We start from the raw sequence: 16,614 nt of genomic DNA, 5'->3' as shown, positions 1-16,614 counted from the left end.
CATGTGCATTAAAAAAAAAAAATACCAGTGCTACACAAACTGCAGTTGGTTGGAATCACAGAGAGAGAGCCAACTATAAAGTTGTAGACTTGACTGCGCGGAGGGTTAGCCCCCCCCAACCCCTGTGTTTAATGGTCAACTGTATTTTTAAAAGAACAAACCCTAGGTGTTCTATTTGTAACTTTCCCACCCCCAAACTAGAACTCAATAGTATGTCATTCCTTACAAAGCCTTTGTAACTGTACAGTGTCATTAGATTGTGTACGTACACAGACCCAAGCCTTTGTTGGTGGAGCTGAAAGTGACTGACTGCCTGAATTCAGGGCAAAGGTGACTATTAGGTTCTTGGCCCAAAATGAATTTTTTTTTACCTTTGTAAATTTAACTTGGGCCTATGGGGGTCAATCAGTGTTAAATGGTGGTGCTGGCTCCGATGAAAGGAAATGTGAGGGGCAGTTTTCTTTGCCCTTCTAAAATGGTCTAAGTAATTTTGAGGTATGTATTAAGCACATGGAGGACATTTTTGGTTGGAATCATTTTTAATATTTAAATACAAAAAGTGAGCACTGAATTTTTTTTTTCTCTTTTAGACACACACACACACACACACACACAGGTCTAACAGCCAAAATATGCAGAGGAAATGAGCTCCTGCTCTGTCCTCCACAGTCCCCATCCTGTGGCTGAAGCTGCTACAGGCCCGCCCTTCCTCCTGTTCCAACATATGTGGAAATTCACAGTGGCTGCTTCACAGTGCAGCTGTAATGCATTTTGTATTTTATAGTGTGCATGTCCCTCCCCAGCATCTCTATTCTTAAAAGAAAAAACCATCGTGAACAGTCAGGGGTACATCCTTCCCAATGGCATCAGCTTCTACCCCACAATGGAATAGTGAGGAGGTCTTCTAATCAGGAGTAATTTAGTGAAACGGGATGGTCAGAGGTGGAGTAACCATCTGCATTGCTGCACTCTGGTATCAGAGTGAGGACAGAAGAAATAAGTCAGGACAGTGTGGCGGGCACAGTTGCAAGTTGGGAGTCTCTCCATGAGAATGTGGGGAGAGTTCTCCCCACCAGGTTTAGATAGATCAGTGTGCCAAAGTTAAAAAAAAAAAAATTATCCAATAATCAGCAGTTCAAACACTACTGAATTTTCAAACTTCTTCCACCAAGACAGGTCAACTATAGCAGTAACAACCTAGATCTTTCCGGGAAGTGAAGGCAGAGCCCCTGGCATTCCTCCTGACAGCCCTGTGTTAGGCCCTAGAAGTATCTGGAAAAGAAAAAGAAGAATGTAAGGCACTGTACAGACCTAGGAATCTCATTTTCATCACACTTGTTGGGGCAGACAAGGTCTACAAAAACAATGCTGAGGGCAGTTAGATACCTAAAAAAGCATGGGCCGGATCCCAGTCCCTACCCACACGTTGACCGCCCTACCCAGGTGCTGGAAGAATAAACAACCTGTGTCTCCACTACTGGCAAAAAGCCCAGGGTCTGGGCTCACCTGCCGTTGCTGCAGTTGCTGCTGCTGCTCCATCTGCAACTTCTCAGTCTCAAAGACGACAGGAAGAACCAGGATCATGAAGGAAGTGGTTCCAATCCACAAGGCTGCCCTGGAAAACCTGCAGAGGGAGCATGAGCATGACGGCGAGACAAGTGCAGACAGCTTCACCAAGAACAAACCAGTAACCAAACCTCTCACACCGTATACTCCAACGTTTTTGTTAAGCATATTCTACCTAACCCTTGCACCATACACCTTACTCCTACCAGAAAACGGGAGGAGCAGTTCTGGTGCCTGTACATCTAGTGAGAGCAGTTTGAACAATTTGAGTTCTCACAATGCTTCTTATACAGTAATTATCTCACATAATCTGAAATATCCTCACAACGACCCCTGTCCGCTAAGAATCCCCATGCTACAGTGAAGGAAACTGAGACCAAGAAAGGTTAAGGTAACACCAGTCCAAGGTCACTCAGTGATCTAGGTGGCAGGCTGGCCTCCAACCCAGATCTGCTGCTTCCAAAGCTCGTGTTCATTTAAGGCACCTCAGTCACACCAGGAACGCACCCAATGTCTTTGCCCTCGTCCCTTACCTGTACATTTTTTGAGCCACGAAGAGGGAGAGATCAAAAGTAGCTCCAGCCGCGGACCGGACGCTCTCCGGGAACATCTCTGTCAAACCCCACAGTCTCTCCGACAGGGTCTCATCTAGCTGTGGTAGAGGAGGCGCGGGTCTGGGCCGAAGCAGCGGCAACGACCCCTCGACGCCGGGACATGCCGGTACTCTGGAGCTAGGGTCCCCTGGAGCTAGGGCACCCCGGCCCCAGCGAGGCCCTCACGCCGCCTGCTGGAGATGCCTCCGCCCGGACCTTTCCGAGCTCCGCGACGCGCCTTCGCCCGGATCCCTCAGCACGCGGGGCCCACATTCCCGCTCCCCGCCCGCAACCTCACTCCCCGCTCCGCGGGGGCCAGTACCTCCTCGTCGTCTTCCTCTTCCAGCTCCTCTTCAGGCTTCTCGGCATCGCCTTTCGGAAGCAATTCGTCCGGGGACAGGGGCACCCCAGGGCCGGCGGCTGGGGCGGCGGCAGCCATGGCTGAGGGGGAACACCGGAAGCGGAAGAGAAGAGGCGAGTGCAGCGCAAGCGGCGGACAGAGCTGCCCTTCCGGGAGCCGGAGGCTGAAGGGCTCGGGGAGAGCGCCGCCCTCTGGCCGCCTTCAGCCGAGGGCGTCTGCGGCTTTGGAGAACGTGAGACACCTGGAAAATATGTTAAAGCACTGTGTAGGGGTGCTTCCTGGTAATTCTGTTCAGCAGAGGATGGCTGTGTCCCAGGTCTCAGTTGAGTCCCTGGGACATGCCCCGCCAAGTGTGGGTCCTTGGCTTCGCGCAGAAAAGAATTCAAGAGTGAGCCACAGTGGAGAAAAGGTAGATTTATTTAGAGAGATACATACTCCATAGACAGAGTACAGATTGTTTTAGAAGGCAAGAGAAAGACCACGAAGTGTTGGGGTTGGGTGCTCAATAGATACACACTCCATAGACAGAACGGAGACTATCTCAGAAGATGAGGGACTGAGAGGCCACAAGGCGCGTTTTTAATGGTCTCCAGAACTTCATATGCTAACACGTGGAAGGATTATTCCAACTACTTTGGGGGAGAGGCTGGGATTCCCAGGAATTGGGACATCACCCACTCTTTGACCTTTTATGGTTAGCTTTGGAACTGTCATGGCCCTGTGGGACTGTCATTTACCATGCTAATTTATTGCAATGAGCATATGATGAAGCTCAAGTTCTACTGGAAGTCAAATTTCCTGCCATCTTGGACCTCAAGGCTCCTTGGGAGTTGAATTTGCCACCACCTTGGTGTTAATTGCTGTTATTTCTTGAATGGCTGTGCCCTGCCCTCTTCCTTCCTGTCTCATATAAAATGGATGAAAATGCTTCTTTTTATAACATGCCCCACAAGTTCTTAGTACAAAAGTAATCTGATATACTTATTTAGCCAACTGTGGAAATGAAGACTCTCGGGATTAGACAGTCTCAATTGTCCTGTGCTTACATATTTGGGGGAGAAGCGGCTGGAGTTAGCACTTCCTCCTGATAGAGTCCTCAGTCCTTTTCATCTTTGGACAGGGCAGCTCTGAACTATAAAAAGTCTTCATGTCACAAAAATGTGCCTACTGTATGATTCCATTGTATAAAGTTACAAACAGGCGAAGCCAATCTATGGTGAGAAAGACAGTGATTTCCTTTGAGGAGGAGGAGGTAATATTTGGGAAGGCAAGAGTTTCTGGGATGCTGCTCAAATTCTATTTCTTGATGTGGTTGGTGTTTCCATGGGTATGCCCATTTTGGACAATTCATCAGGCTGTATGTACATTTATGAATTATGCTTTTTACATGTCTCTCTCTCTTTGTTTCTTTTTCTTCTTTCTTTCTCTCCCCCCCCCCCTTCCTTTCCTTTCTTTCTAATTTAAGTAGGCTTGAAACTGAGCAGGATCCTGTGGGGCCCTCCCGGATACAAGTTCTTTCAGTGTCCTCTGTTTCTCGTTTGTAGGAAGTAGGTTTTTCAACCTCCTAGACCTTCCCCCAAGTTCCAAGGGGCAGATTCAGAGTTCCTAGTCAGGGAAAGGAGGGAATGCAGAAACAAAGGAGGAACAGTGAAGAACCAGTAGAGCAGCAATTAAAGCAGAATCCTGATTCCTCCCCAGGACATATACATAACAATACCTTTGAGTTTTGCAGGAACTAAGGTTCCTACTCAGGCTGGGCACAGGGTTCCTGGAACACTACCTTGTTACCTCACCACCAACCAATCAGAAGGAAGTCTGCACCCAGTAGATGGTAAGGCAGACTCTGGCTCCCTCCCCAAATGATTCTCCCTTTAAAAACTTTCATGGTCGAGCAGACTCTTCAGAGTTGGTTTTTGGACACTAATCTGCTTTCTCCCCAGGTTGCTGGCCTCCTGAGTAAAGCAATCTTTCCTTTTCAACCAACACTTGTCTCTCAAGTACTGGCTTTGGAGAGCAGCTGAATCTGAGTTCAGTAACAGGCTAGCTCTACATACATGCAAGGGCAGCTTAAGAACCCAGTGCCAATGACTTTTGATTCTTTTATAGGCTCTTTTAAGAAATGCTGGAAGACCATCACTCTTGAAAGCAGAGAAGACACTCTCATGTGGAAAGTACAGACAGCATTGACTCTGATGAAATAAAATTCATATTTTATGGAAAGACAAGAAAAATTTAAACATAAAATAAGCATAAATTTGTTCTTTGCCCATTAGCATGTATTATGCATCTGCATTAACCAGACCTCCTTAGGAGATAACCTTCCTTCTTAATCTTGTAAAAGGCCACAGTGACCCATGACCCACTATTTGCTTTGCACAAATAGATCTGGATTGTGTAAACTGTCAGCAATACATCATTCAACATACAGCCCGCAGCTTCAAAAAATAACTGCTTTGACCTCTAACACATGGAACATTTCTGAGAGTCTTTTCCCAGATTATAATACTCAACTTGGCTCAAATAAAATTTTCCATTTCTTTCTTAGATGGACTAAGATCAATTAATCTCCCCCCCCCCATCGGTAACTCCAAGTGGAAAGTCACAATGCAAATGTGAAAAAGTCCTAGGAAACTTTTGACCAATTAATTTTGTTTATATTCACAAAAACAGTACATGACTTTTAAAAAAATCTATGTTTAAGGCTAAAAGAGCTCTTTCAATAATTATAAAATTGTCAAGGGATAAGAAGAAATATTGGCGGGGGGGTGACAGTTCAGTGGTAGAGCAGGTGCTTAGCATGCACGAGGTCCTGGGTTCAAAACCCAGTACCTCCATTAAAAAAAAAATAATAATTTTAAAAAATAAAAGAAAAAATACTGGGAATCAGGCATTGCAGAGTGTGCAAAGACTTAGGAATAGATGAAGTGATTTAGAAAAGGTAAAGTGAGAAGGGAAGACAGAATAGAGCCCTGTGGAATCAGACAGGTCGGGGGGTACTTAGTCAAATTCATAGAAAGTAGAGTCAGTTTTTAACAGGTATATAGCTTCAGTTTTACCAGATGAAGAGTTATGGAGATGGATGGTGGTAATGGTTGTACAACATTGTGAATGTATTTCATACTACTTAACTGTATGCTTTACAATAGTTACAATGGTAAATTTTATGTTATGTGTGTTTTGCCACATATATTTTTTAAATTAAAAACAAAAAAATCAGAACTATTCCCCCAAAAATCTCCTAAAAATGGTCAGTGGAGGGAAGGACACCTTCTTCCCCCACCCCAAGAGGTTCAAGGAGGAGCTGGTGGAGAAGGAGGGAAACCTTCACTGAGAAATGCTCAGTAGCAGCAATGAAGACATATGGTAAGAATGATGTCAGCCCAGGGCCTCAGTTGAGGGACAAGTAAGGATGCCATCAAGTGAGTGATGATGTCCCATGCTGGGTACAGAGGTGACTCTGCCATCTGGATGGAGATGAGGTGTTCTAGAACCCTGCCCCCACCTCCTCTCATTCCCTGTCCCTCAAGTGCACGATCCTCACCTTTCCTGTTTCTGTCCTGGTAATGCAGCAGTTCCTAATTCAGTTCGTTGTGGAGCGTGGGTCCCTTCGAGATTTTACAAAAGCTATAAGTAAATAAACCACACACATTAACCCATATCTGTACAATTGTGCACATGGACCCCCTCACTAGGCCTCAGACTGTAAAACTTCCTCTAATTGTTGGCACTCCCTTCCTCACACCCACAGAATTTTCTATCTCAGCTCTCCAGTAAGTTCTTCCTTAATGTGACACTCAGCACAAAAACAGATAAAACTGTTGCAGTGATTACAAAAGATACATCTAGTAGATGCCACTATCTACATGGGTGCCCCCATAAGCAGTAGACTTCATAAAGGTTTTGAGGAGGAGGAAGGTGAACCAGAACCTAAAGGACGTATCTGCCCAAAAGGTAAGATCTCGAAAGCATATAGCATTTCAGGTGTGTGTGGGGGGACCAACAAGGCTTAGGGTCGTGAGATATGGGTGACTCTTTTTCCCTGTTCCTTTAGAGACTTCATTAATAGGATTATCCCTGACTTCGCTCACACGCCACATTCATCAGCAGACACTGGTGGGCTCCACCTTCAAGTCATGTCTAGAATCTGACCACCTCACCTCCTCTACTGCCACCTCCCTGGTCCCCGCCTTGCCCCCTTCAGACTGTTCTCACCACACTGAAGCCAGAGGGATCTTTTTCTTTTTTTTAAAGTCAGTCATAGCATTCCTTTGCTGAAACTCTCCAATGGCTTGCTTCCCTAACTGTCCAAAATTCAAGTCCTTTTTCACTGCAGAGCTGCCCCACACAAGGCTCCAGCCCCCTCACATGCCAGTGGTGGTGCAGAGGGGACCCACATCACTGCGACAACCAAAAGGACAACCTCCTGCTTCCACAGGTTTCAATCCTGGCTCGCTCTCCCTCCAGCTGTATGACCTTGCTGGGTTTGTTTCTCCATCTAAAAGCAGGGGATGGTAACAAACTTGAAAAATTCTCATGAGAATTAGAAATATAGCCCTTCTTGGTTTATGTCCCAATAAATCTATCGTAAGTTGAAAATATCTTAAGTCAAAAATGCATTTAATACACCTAACCTACCGAACATTGTAGCTTAGTCAAGCCTACCTTACATGTGCTCAGAACACTTACATTAGCCTACAGTTGCACAAAATCATGACACAGTAGTTTATTTTACAACAAAGTGTTGAGTACCTCATGTAATTTATCAAGTACTGTACTGAAAATGAAAAACAGAGTGCTTGTCCGGGTCTAGAATGGTCTTAAGTGTGTGGGTTGTTTATCCGTGTGATCGAGTTGACTGCCGATGAGTACAGCTCGCTGCTGCTGCCTCACAGCATGAGGGAGCATCACATTGCATTCCGCTAGCCCGGAAAATGGTCAAAACTCAAAACTTGAAATATGGTTTATACACATACAATAAATGCATATCGCTTTTGCAGCATCATAAAGTCAAAAAATTCTAAGCTGAACCATCGTGAGTAGGGGACTGTCTATAGGTGTCTGGCATCAAGGGCACGAGCAAATGGTTGCTAATGTTACCGTCTAGGAAAAAGCAAACTCTCCATTGCTCCTGTTACCTGCATCTGAAGATTTACACCCTGCATATAGTATCTCTTTCCAGTTTCTTCCGAATTATTCTCTCCTGTATCAGAAAGGAAGGTTATGGGCTGGGGCTACAGCCACGCTTCATTCTGTCCACCACCGGGGAGCTGGTGCTGAGGGTGGATGAGAAACAGCAGCTTCCACACCCAGCGCCTCTCACCGCAGGCTGTCATCAGCAGGCTCCCACACTTCCACTGTAGGATCCTAGACCCAGTTTCCAAACCTCCTGGGGTTTGGTTTCTTATCTGTCAGTAGTCATGCTGATTGACAGGCCCTGCTCCCTAGGGCAAAGATGAGGAGGAAATGACAGTGTAAGCCCCATCCCAGGAGGGTGCCAGGTGTTCAGAAACTGCTGGCCTTAGCAGCCATCCCTGGTCCAAAGCCCAGGACTCTGTGTCCCTTCCCCTTGACTCTGGAAGCCAGATTCTCTCTGACTTTGGCTGGCTCCCTCTCCCAGCCAGAGAAGCCCAGTTCACTCTAAGGCACAAATTCCCACTCTCGGAATCCAGTCCCCAATCCCAACCACTCAGTAGCCAGTCTCAACACCCAGAAGAGGAAGGCAGGGGAATCTGGGCAGAGACACTGTTTCTCTTCCAGATCAGCCTCTGCCAACACCCAGGAAGGTGGAATGCTTCTCCTGCAATGGTGACATTTCCCCACAACCTAAATGTTCTGTCTTTGGATGGTGCGTCGGAAGCTCAGAACCCAGGCTCCATTATTTACTTCTTCAAGAACTGATGTTTTTTTCAGTCATGTTGGCCAGAGAGAGATTATATAATATCATTTAATTTAAAAAAGTAGGGTAAACAGGAAAGTAGCACAAAAATATAGTGTTGCTGTGGAAGGCTGGTGCTTGCTGCTAAGACGCTGAAGCCAGAGGAGGTTGTGGATTCCGGGAACAGTATTCTTCACAGGAGGGAGGGAGTGGCCTGAAGGGCAGACAACCAGGAGAGCCTCTCATCTGAGACCCCCTTGCAGCAGGGCTCCGTACAACTGGTGACACACCCCAAACACCAACGTGAGGGGGGATATGATAAACTCCTGCTTCTCCCAACAGAGTCTGTCCAATGAGGGTGAGCCTGGGCCACGTGTGTGTGTATGTTAAGTGCCAGGAGAGTACCCAAAGGCTTCCCATCACCCCAGACCTCCCTGTGCCGTGAAGCACTGGACTGGCCTGGAATCCTGGTTTCCTCTGGAATGCTGTCACCTTCCTACTGCCAACCCAAGGTGGGCAGTGCCTTTTGGCCCCATTATATGATACTCTCTCCCAGGACCTAATTTACTAGTTTGACTAAAATAAATCCCTCAGCCACGTCCTCTTCTTCTGATCAATGGGTTTCCCCCTATTCTCCTGACAGATGTCTTTGGGGTCTTCATTTTCTCCGCCGGCTGACACTCCTCAGTTCATCCAATTCCTTCTCCATTAAGTGGGATTCGGCAGTGGTCTCAGAAAGCTGGAAGTAAAGCAGCAAACCGTTATGAAGAAGGGTGTCCTGGGCTGTTTGAGGCTGGCGAGGCCAGCCTCTAGCGCTGGGAAAGGCCCCCAGGCACTTCTCTAACGCTGCCGGCAGCTCCCACGGCAGGAACCCCTTTGTAACTGGGCAGAGAGTAACTTTCTGATGACCCAGGTCCTTGAGTACTTGAAGAATATTCATGATCCACTCTATCAACATTTTTGATCACCTAGGATTGTGTGGCACTCACTGTGTGAAGGACACTCGCCTCAAGTGATGAAAAAGGCAGATACTGGTGATTTTAAGGCTAAAGGATGAGGGTCCAAGTTGCTTCTGAGCTGTGGCTCACATAATGGTGATGAGTGGGGAAAATGCTTGAAAAAGAATGCCACTTTCCTCATCAGGATCTTTCAGCGGACTTCAGAGTAGAGGGCGGAAGACATTCCAGAGAGAGACACGGACAGATATAAACTCTAGAGGTCAGCTTACTGGAAAATAAAAGAGCTACACTTCCTGAGCAACACACTTTTCCAAGAGCTTCACTTGTATTATTAACTCACGAATGAGATAGATCCTACTATCATGTTCATTTTACTGTTGAAGAAACTAAGTTTCTTTACACAGGTAGCTAAGTAACTTGCCTAAAGTCACACAGCCAGTGGAGGAGCTGGGCAATGGACCCAGGCCTTTTAGCCCCATACATGTGCTCTTAACCACTACACTGTATGCACTCCTGACTCAATCAACCCTCACATACACCTCTAGGCCAAACAGGCTGCTGGCTTTTTAAATCCACAAGAAACCGACGCCAATGCAGAGAGCGGCCCTCCGCAGGTCTGCGACGGGCACTGACTGACAGCTGCTGGGTGCGGGACCTCTCCCAGCCAGGAGCAGGCTGTCCTTCTTCCTGAATGTCTTCATCCTAGTCTCCATTCCTACCTTTATCTTTCCACATTCAGCTCAAACTTCCCTTCCCTGTGATGTCTTCCTGACACGACAGAATGACTTCGTCTCTGTCATGTGCAGACTGCCCTTACAAGGAGACACTGTTATGTGTGTTGTCCATCTCCCCACTAGATTGTAAGGCCCTGAGGGTAGGGACTGTGTCTAATTTGGTTTTGTATCTTTGGATTCACAGCATTGTACCTGGGCAAAAGCAATCAAGAGGCATGAGCTGGCTGAAATGACTCGCGTGAACCTCCCTAAGAGAAGCTGAGGCATCTCTGCCCATCACCTGCCTCACCATGTCCAGCAGGATGTCCACCTTCAGCCGCAAGAGATTGTTTTCTTCCTCCAACTGCTGGTTCCGTCTCCGGAGGCGCTGAGCCTCCCTCCGGTCCACACCCCCACTAATCCCTGTCTCTGGTGGAAGGACAGAACCAGCAGTTACAAGGGGTGTTTCCTCCCACAATATTGTTGGACAAAATGGCAGGAAATGCAGCCCACCTGCTATCCACTGGCCGTTTTCAAACTTCAGGCTTTGCCCCGCCAGGTTCATGGTGGGGGTTCCGTAGTCAAGACCCAGCTCCACCTCCCGGGTTGACCGATCCAGCTGTGGGTGAGATGCTCATGCTGCCTTCAGGGGGCCGAAGCACACGGGCTCCAGGCCCAGTGCCTCTTCTGCTAACTGTGTGACCCCAACAACTCATTTCTTTTCTCTAATCATTACCTGGCACATTTAATACATTTATTTTAAGTCAGAAAATCAAATAAGGTAGTAATAAAACCTTTTAAAGTATAAGAGAAAAGAAACATGCTGCTTTATACAATAGATATTTTCTGGAAAAGCTATATACGCTGAAATTGGTAAACTGAATTATTTCACATGTAGTGGGCACTTAACAATTTAAGAAATCCTACTGTAAAGTTTTAATAAAGTGAAAAATCCTTTTTAAACGTAATAAGCCTGAGCTATCATTTGCTTACTATGGAGCTACACATCATGGAAGACGCAGGAAATGCTAATGCCCAACTAGTAGTACTTACTAGCGGTTGTTTAATGTGCCAGTGTTTCTACACCCAATGAGCACCTGCCCTGTGCCAGGACGGGTACTGGACATTCGGAAACGAACGCAACCCCTCTGCCCTTGAAGAGCTCGAAAACTGCCTTTGGAGCTGCGACATATCCTTCTAATGTTGGCAAAATATCACCCTTTGAGAATGGATTTGACTCTCAGACATGACTAAAGTTGATTCCTGGCCAAGTCTTGGGAATAAAGTGAAGTCAAACTAGATAATATCACTGGGACCCAAAAATCTTAATGAGACTGACTGTCTTTGAAGCTTCTTGAACAAACTCTGACAGTAATTCCCAAATAGGAGTTAAAAATGTTTTCAGTAATAGCAATAACATGAATTAAAAGGATGCCCTCCCACAAGGATGCCTCTGGAGGACCACACTTTCCATAAGGGACCAGGCTTGACGCTCCAGTCACACTGCATGCCGGGCTGAGCCCCGGGCTGACACTCACATTATGCAGGTTGGAGAGAGAAGCCGACTTCCGAGGGGGCGTCTTCTTCGGACTGAATGTATTCCCAAAGAGAGGCATCTCTGACCTGATGAAAGAAAGGTCAATGTTCCTTTCTCCTAGGGTCAGAAAAAGTCAGGGGTACAAAGAGTTGGGTGAGTGACCTTCTGCCACTGTCCCTGAATCAAGAAAACACACATCTTATCATGTGGCCGTTAATTCTCGTGACAGCTCCCACACGCTGAATGCTCACTATGTGCCAGGCAGCATGCCACAGCCTTTGCAACATCTCAGCTCTCACACTGCCCTTTAACTCCTCTTACACCCATCTGACAGATGAGGTTTAGAAAGACTAAGGTCCTAAGTGGGAGCTAGAATTTGAACACAGGTCTCTGTGGCTCTACAGTTTGTTAACTCCAGGCAAGTGCCTAACTTGCCTGTCTTAAGTTTTGTCACAAACTGGCATCACCAGATTACAGTCCATAGCAAGGTATACAATCCCACTTATTCCTGGACACTGGTAAGACTCACTCCTGGGGCAACAGCTTCTACATAACCTCCATTTTAAAGAAACGGAGCTATAGCTATCCTTCACTTTCAGCTTGGTAACAGTGCCCCTCACTCAGTCTATGTCAGAAAGTTACCTGTCTTACATGGTAGGGGAGGTGACTGGTGGGAGGAGGCCCACAACATGGCAGAACTGACAATGGCAGCCAGAAGTCTGCCTTCAGCACACTGTAACCTACTGCAATTCACACAGGCCCAGTTAAGTCGATTTACTGACACTGCCCACAGGGGGAGTGGGGGTGGAGAAGAAGCAGTGGGGTGGAGAAGTGTATTTATGTATCACATAAATATAGAAAAGAATACAAATCACAAGTGTCGGTCTTCATGAGTTTTCACCATACACACACACACACACACACACACACACACACACACAGACACACACACACGTGTAGCCACTCACCAGATCAAGAGACAAGACATTTTATCACCCACAGGCCTAGCCCAACAGCTTTATATCCATGGACTTGGACAGCATGTCTTCCTTTGTGTCTGTATTTTTCACTCAATATCACGTTGTGAAATTTGTTGTATGCAGTTGTAGTTGGTTTGTTCCCATTGCAGTAAAATATTCTACTGCATGAAGTGGATGCTTGGACTGTTTTCAGTTTTTGTCTATTAAAAACAGTGCTGCTAAGAACATGCTTGGACATGTATTTCTGTATATATAAGCATACTTCTCTAGTTCTATACCAAGAGTGGAACTGCTGAGTCATAGAGCATTCATATATTCAGCTTTAGCAGATACTGGGAATAGTTTTCCAAAGTGGCTGTACCAATCCATACCCCTACCAACAGTGTATGAGAGATCCTTGTAAACATCTGGCATCTTCTGTTTCATTTTATCCATTCTGGTAGGTATGCAGTGGTATTGCATTGTTTTTAATTTGCTTTTCTCCAACAACTAATTAAATGCAGCATCTTTTCATGTACTCATTGGACATTTGCAAACCCTCTTTCATGACATGCTCGTACAAGTCTTTTGCCATTTTTCTATTGGATTGTCAATTATTTTCCTCTTAATTTGTAAAGGTTCTCAATATTTATTTCAATACATGTCCTGTGTTGTCTACACAAAGAATGCTGAAATTGTCTTCTCCCAATCTGGGATTTTCCTTTTTGTTTTCTTTCTGGTTTCTTTCTGATTAAAGAAGTTCTTAATTTTAATGGGATCTAACCTATCAATTCTTTTACTGATAGTGATTTTGTGTCCTATTCAAGACACTCTTGCCTAGTCTGAGGTCATATTTTTCATGTATTAACTTGGAGATTTTATTCTTTCATCTTTTACATTTAGGGCTACAATTCATCTGGAATTAACTTTTATATGTGGTATGAGACAGGAGTCACAGTTCATTTCTTCCCATATATCACCCAATTTTAACATATAATACACAAATAGTTTAAAAAGATTCCTTCTAAGAAACTGCAGACTGACAACGGCAGCAATGAAAGCACAGGTGAGCAAAGGAGAGCAGCAGAGCTTCGCTCTCACTTTTCCCACTCTGTGCTACAAAATCCTCCTTCACCATATTATGAGATAAAAACAGGAATGAGTTTATCATTTCTGACAAGCAGTTGGCCAAACAAGAGGGACCTTCTCAAGACTCTCTGAAACAAGGTTTTATATCAACTATCGTTAAAAGATAACTCATAGTAGGAATTCTTCACAATTAGTGAGATACATATTCAATGAGAACACGAGGAAAACTTCTGTGCCTTTTTCAGTGACACAGAAATTAGTTGCTAAAATTGATAAAAGTTTAGAAGCTTCTTTGGAAACTTTACAATACATATATATATATATATTTATAAATAACAACAACAAAAAAGATATTTCGGGTGTGTGCTCATGAGAGTTTTACTGGTGTGTGTGTGTGTGTGTGTGTGTGTGTGTGTGTGTGTGATTAAAAACAGCAGAAGATCCACAACCTGGGAGAAGGTATTTGGGCTGGGACACAACACTTTAAGACTTGGACAAACCAGAATGCTTTCAGCTTGGTGGTGGACAGGACAGCAGTGGGGACCAGGATGTTGAGGGATTTTGAAGCTGTGCTACCATATCATCCAAAACACAGTGGAAGGCCCTGGCATTGTTTCTGCTGGAGAAAAGAAAAAGGGTGGAAGAGGGAAGACAATTAATCTTATGTTTACAGAGGGCAGAACAGGAATGAAACGACAATGTTCAGGAAGAAGGATTTTAACACAAAAAAGAAAAGGTCACAATAACAATAACTAACACTGTTTCCTGCATATCCACTATGGATTGGACCCAATGCTGAGTATACTTCATATATTTCTTCTGTTCCTTGCAGGAAGCCCACAAGGTAGTTATTTTCCTGTCCATAACAGAGAAGAGAAAACTAGAGCTTGGAGAAGTTATCCAGTTTTCCCAAGATCCATAGCCATGGTCAGTTGGCCAAAGATATATATTAAATTATCTTGGTATTAATAATTTGTGGAGTACATCATACAAAGAAGCATTTTCATTTAACATGTTGGCAGAACTTAAGAGATCAACCATATCCAATGCTGATGAGGGTGTGGAGAAAAAGACACTTTCATCTACTCTTGGTGGAAACATAAAATGCTATCATTTTTTCAACTAGGCAAAACCTAGCAAAATTTTTAATGTGTAAACTTTTTGGCCAGGAAATCTACTTGTAAACATTTCTGCTCCAGAAAGAATTGGACATGTGCACACAAATGCTCTCTATTGTTGATAACAGTGAAAAATAAGAAACAACCCAAAATGTCTACCAATGGTTGGTGTAGCCAAATACATTGTGGCACATTCTTACAAGGGACTACTAGATGGCAACTGAATTTCCCATTTTATAGGTTAAAAAGAAAAAGGCCAAATAGTGGCAATTTCATATCACAATATAAAATTATATTAAAGAAATATATTTCTGGATTTAATGAATTATTATGATACTCATGTACTACTTATGAAAAAATCAACCAACCAAACAAAAAACCAAATAAAAAGCAGCCCCCTGCCCCTCTCAAGCATCTGGAGGCATTTGAGGAAGGAAAAATAAGCCAAGTTGTCCTTGCAAAGGCCACAACTGTGCTAAGAACACTAAGCCTGAGCAGATCACCGGGACACAACAGACAAGTTCCAGGCCTGGCTCTGCTCCTCAACTGTCTGCTAAACCTTGGCCAAGTTATTTTATTTCTCCAGGTTTTAACCAGGGCACTTCACTCATGACCTCACTAATTCTCATAACACTTAAGCCAAGAACAGATATCAACATATTACAGATGAGGGAAAGGAAGGGTCTGGCCTAGCTGCCTTTTAAGTCAGATCCACTACTCCCACAAACAGCTGAGGCCCTGGGGTCCTGGAACACTAATGAAGACCTAGAGGTCCCAGCTCCTCTTGGCCCAAGAAGCCTTCTTGCCAGTGAAGCTCCCTGGGGAGAGAGGGCTCAGCATAAAGGAAGTGAAGGGAGAGCATACGGGTTCCAACCACCGCCTGCTGCTCACTCCCAGCACTTACCTTCCCTCGGCCTCAGGCTTCTTTATTTATAATCAGCGATAAACAACAATAGTACCCACTCAGAGGATGTTCTGTGCTTTACCGTTTATTTAAAAAACTGTGGCATTTGATACAACAACCCTGGCAGAAGATCAAGTAGTTTGTTCCCGTCTACAGATCAGAAAACTGAGGCTTAGAGAAGTTAAGTAACTTGCCTCCAATTACACCCTGGGAAAGTGGTGGAACTTGGCTTCAAATAGGGTCTACTCCTCTGCGCTAATAATAATTTCATTACTGTGCAATGCTTCACAGTTTGCCATAAAGTACATTATATTATTTTAACCTAACAAGAAGGTGAGGAAGCAGTCTGTGGCTTTCATTTGATTCTCAAAGAGATAACGCGTCCCCCAGAGTTCAGAGACTGCCAAGTACGCGTCACGCAGGTACACTGCCACCCAGGGCTGTCAACTCAACTAACGGTAGTGAACAAACGTTCATTCGCGCGCCCTCATTAATCACCTTCGTCGCTGACTTACGGGGTTAATCACCACCCCAATTTACAAACTAGGAAACACACTTCGAAAAGGGCGGTGACGGGCTTGCGGTGAACCCGGGGCTTGCGGTGAACCCAGTGCCCGCCCCCTGCTCCACGCCCTCCGGCCGCTCCAGCTGTGGGGAGGCCCTGGGTCCCCTGGGGAACGCCCGGGCATCCTACCTCGCCTAGGGCCCTCGGGCCCTCGGACGACGCAAGGTTCGGAGACGTACCTGATGCGCCCCAGAAACCGGGTTCCAAGCTAACTCGCTGGCCAACCGCAAGGTGCCATCCAGGGCCGCGTTACCCACCACGACCGCGACAGCCGGCCACGGCCCACCAGCCCGCCGCGCTCAAGCGCATGCGCACGCGCAGCCCCGCCGGGCTCTACCACCGAGGGAGGTGGGGGTTCCCGGCGCGGCGCGGTCC

At 45.6% G+C, this 16,614-nt stretch overlaps 2 protein-coding genes across 8 annotated transcripts; both read right to left on the bottom strand.

The window, feature by feature from the left end:
* Nucleotides 1–520: 520 nt before the first annotated feature.
* Nucleotides 521–10,445, bottom strand: TOMM22 (translocase of outer mitochondrial membrane 22). The gene is made up of 6 exons (XM_010960297.3): nt 10,378–10,445; nt 6,062–6,144; nt 2,482–2,761; nt 2,100–2,218; nt 1,507–1,624; nt 521–1,272 (listed from the first exon to the last, which is right to left on the bottom strand). The coding sequence occupies exons 3-6, from the start codon at nt 2,596–2,598 to the stop codon at nt 1,198–1,200; spliced, it is 429 nt and encodes a 142-aa protein (XP_010958599.2). The 5' UTR covers nt 2,599–2,761; nt 6,062–6,144; nt 10,378–10,445; the 3' UTR covers nt 521–1,197.
* Nucleotides 8,447–16,563, bottom strand: CBY1 (chibby 1, beta catenin antagonist). Of its 7 annotated transcripts, none has more exons than XM_045520653.2 (6): nt 16,419–16,563; nt 14,153–14,271; nt 11,606–11,721; nt 10,581–10,686; nt 10,378–10,496; nt 8,447–9,134 (listed from the first exon to the last, which is right to left on the bottom strand). In XM_045520653.2, the coding sequence occupies exons 3-6, from the start codon at nt 11,681–11,683 to the stop codon at nt 9,054–9,056; spliced, it is 384 nt and encodes a 127-aa protein (XP_045376609.1). In that variant the 5' UTR covers nt 11,684–11,721; nt 14,153–14,271; nt 16,419–16,563; the 3' UTR covers nt 8,447–9,053. The 7 variants fall into 7 exon arrangements, with proteins under 7 accessions (XP_045376609.1, XP_010958600.1, XP_045376610.1 ...); XM_010960298.3 differs by having other exon boundaries at nt 11,606–11,690; XM_045520654.2 differs by having other exon boundaries at nt 14,153–14,268; nt 16,419–16,558.
* Nucleotides 16,564–16,614: the final 51 nt, after the last annotated feature.

This window comes from Camelus bactrianus, chromosome 12 (genome assembly GCF_048773025.1).
Source record: "Camelus bactrianus isolate YW-2024 breed Bactrian camel chromosome 12, ASM4877302v1, whole genome shotgun sequence".
Classification (NCBI taxonomy): Eukaryota; Metazoa; Chordata; class Mammalia; order Artiodactyla; family Camelidae; genus Camelus; species Camelus bactrianus.
The sequence above is the reverse complement of the archived record's forward strand: the minus strand, read 5'-3'. Positions and strand labels throughout refer to the sequence as shown.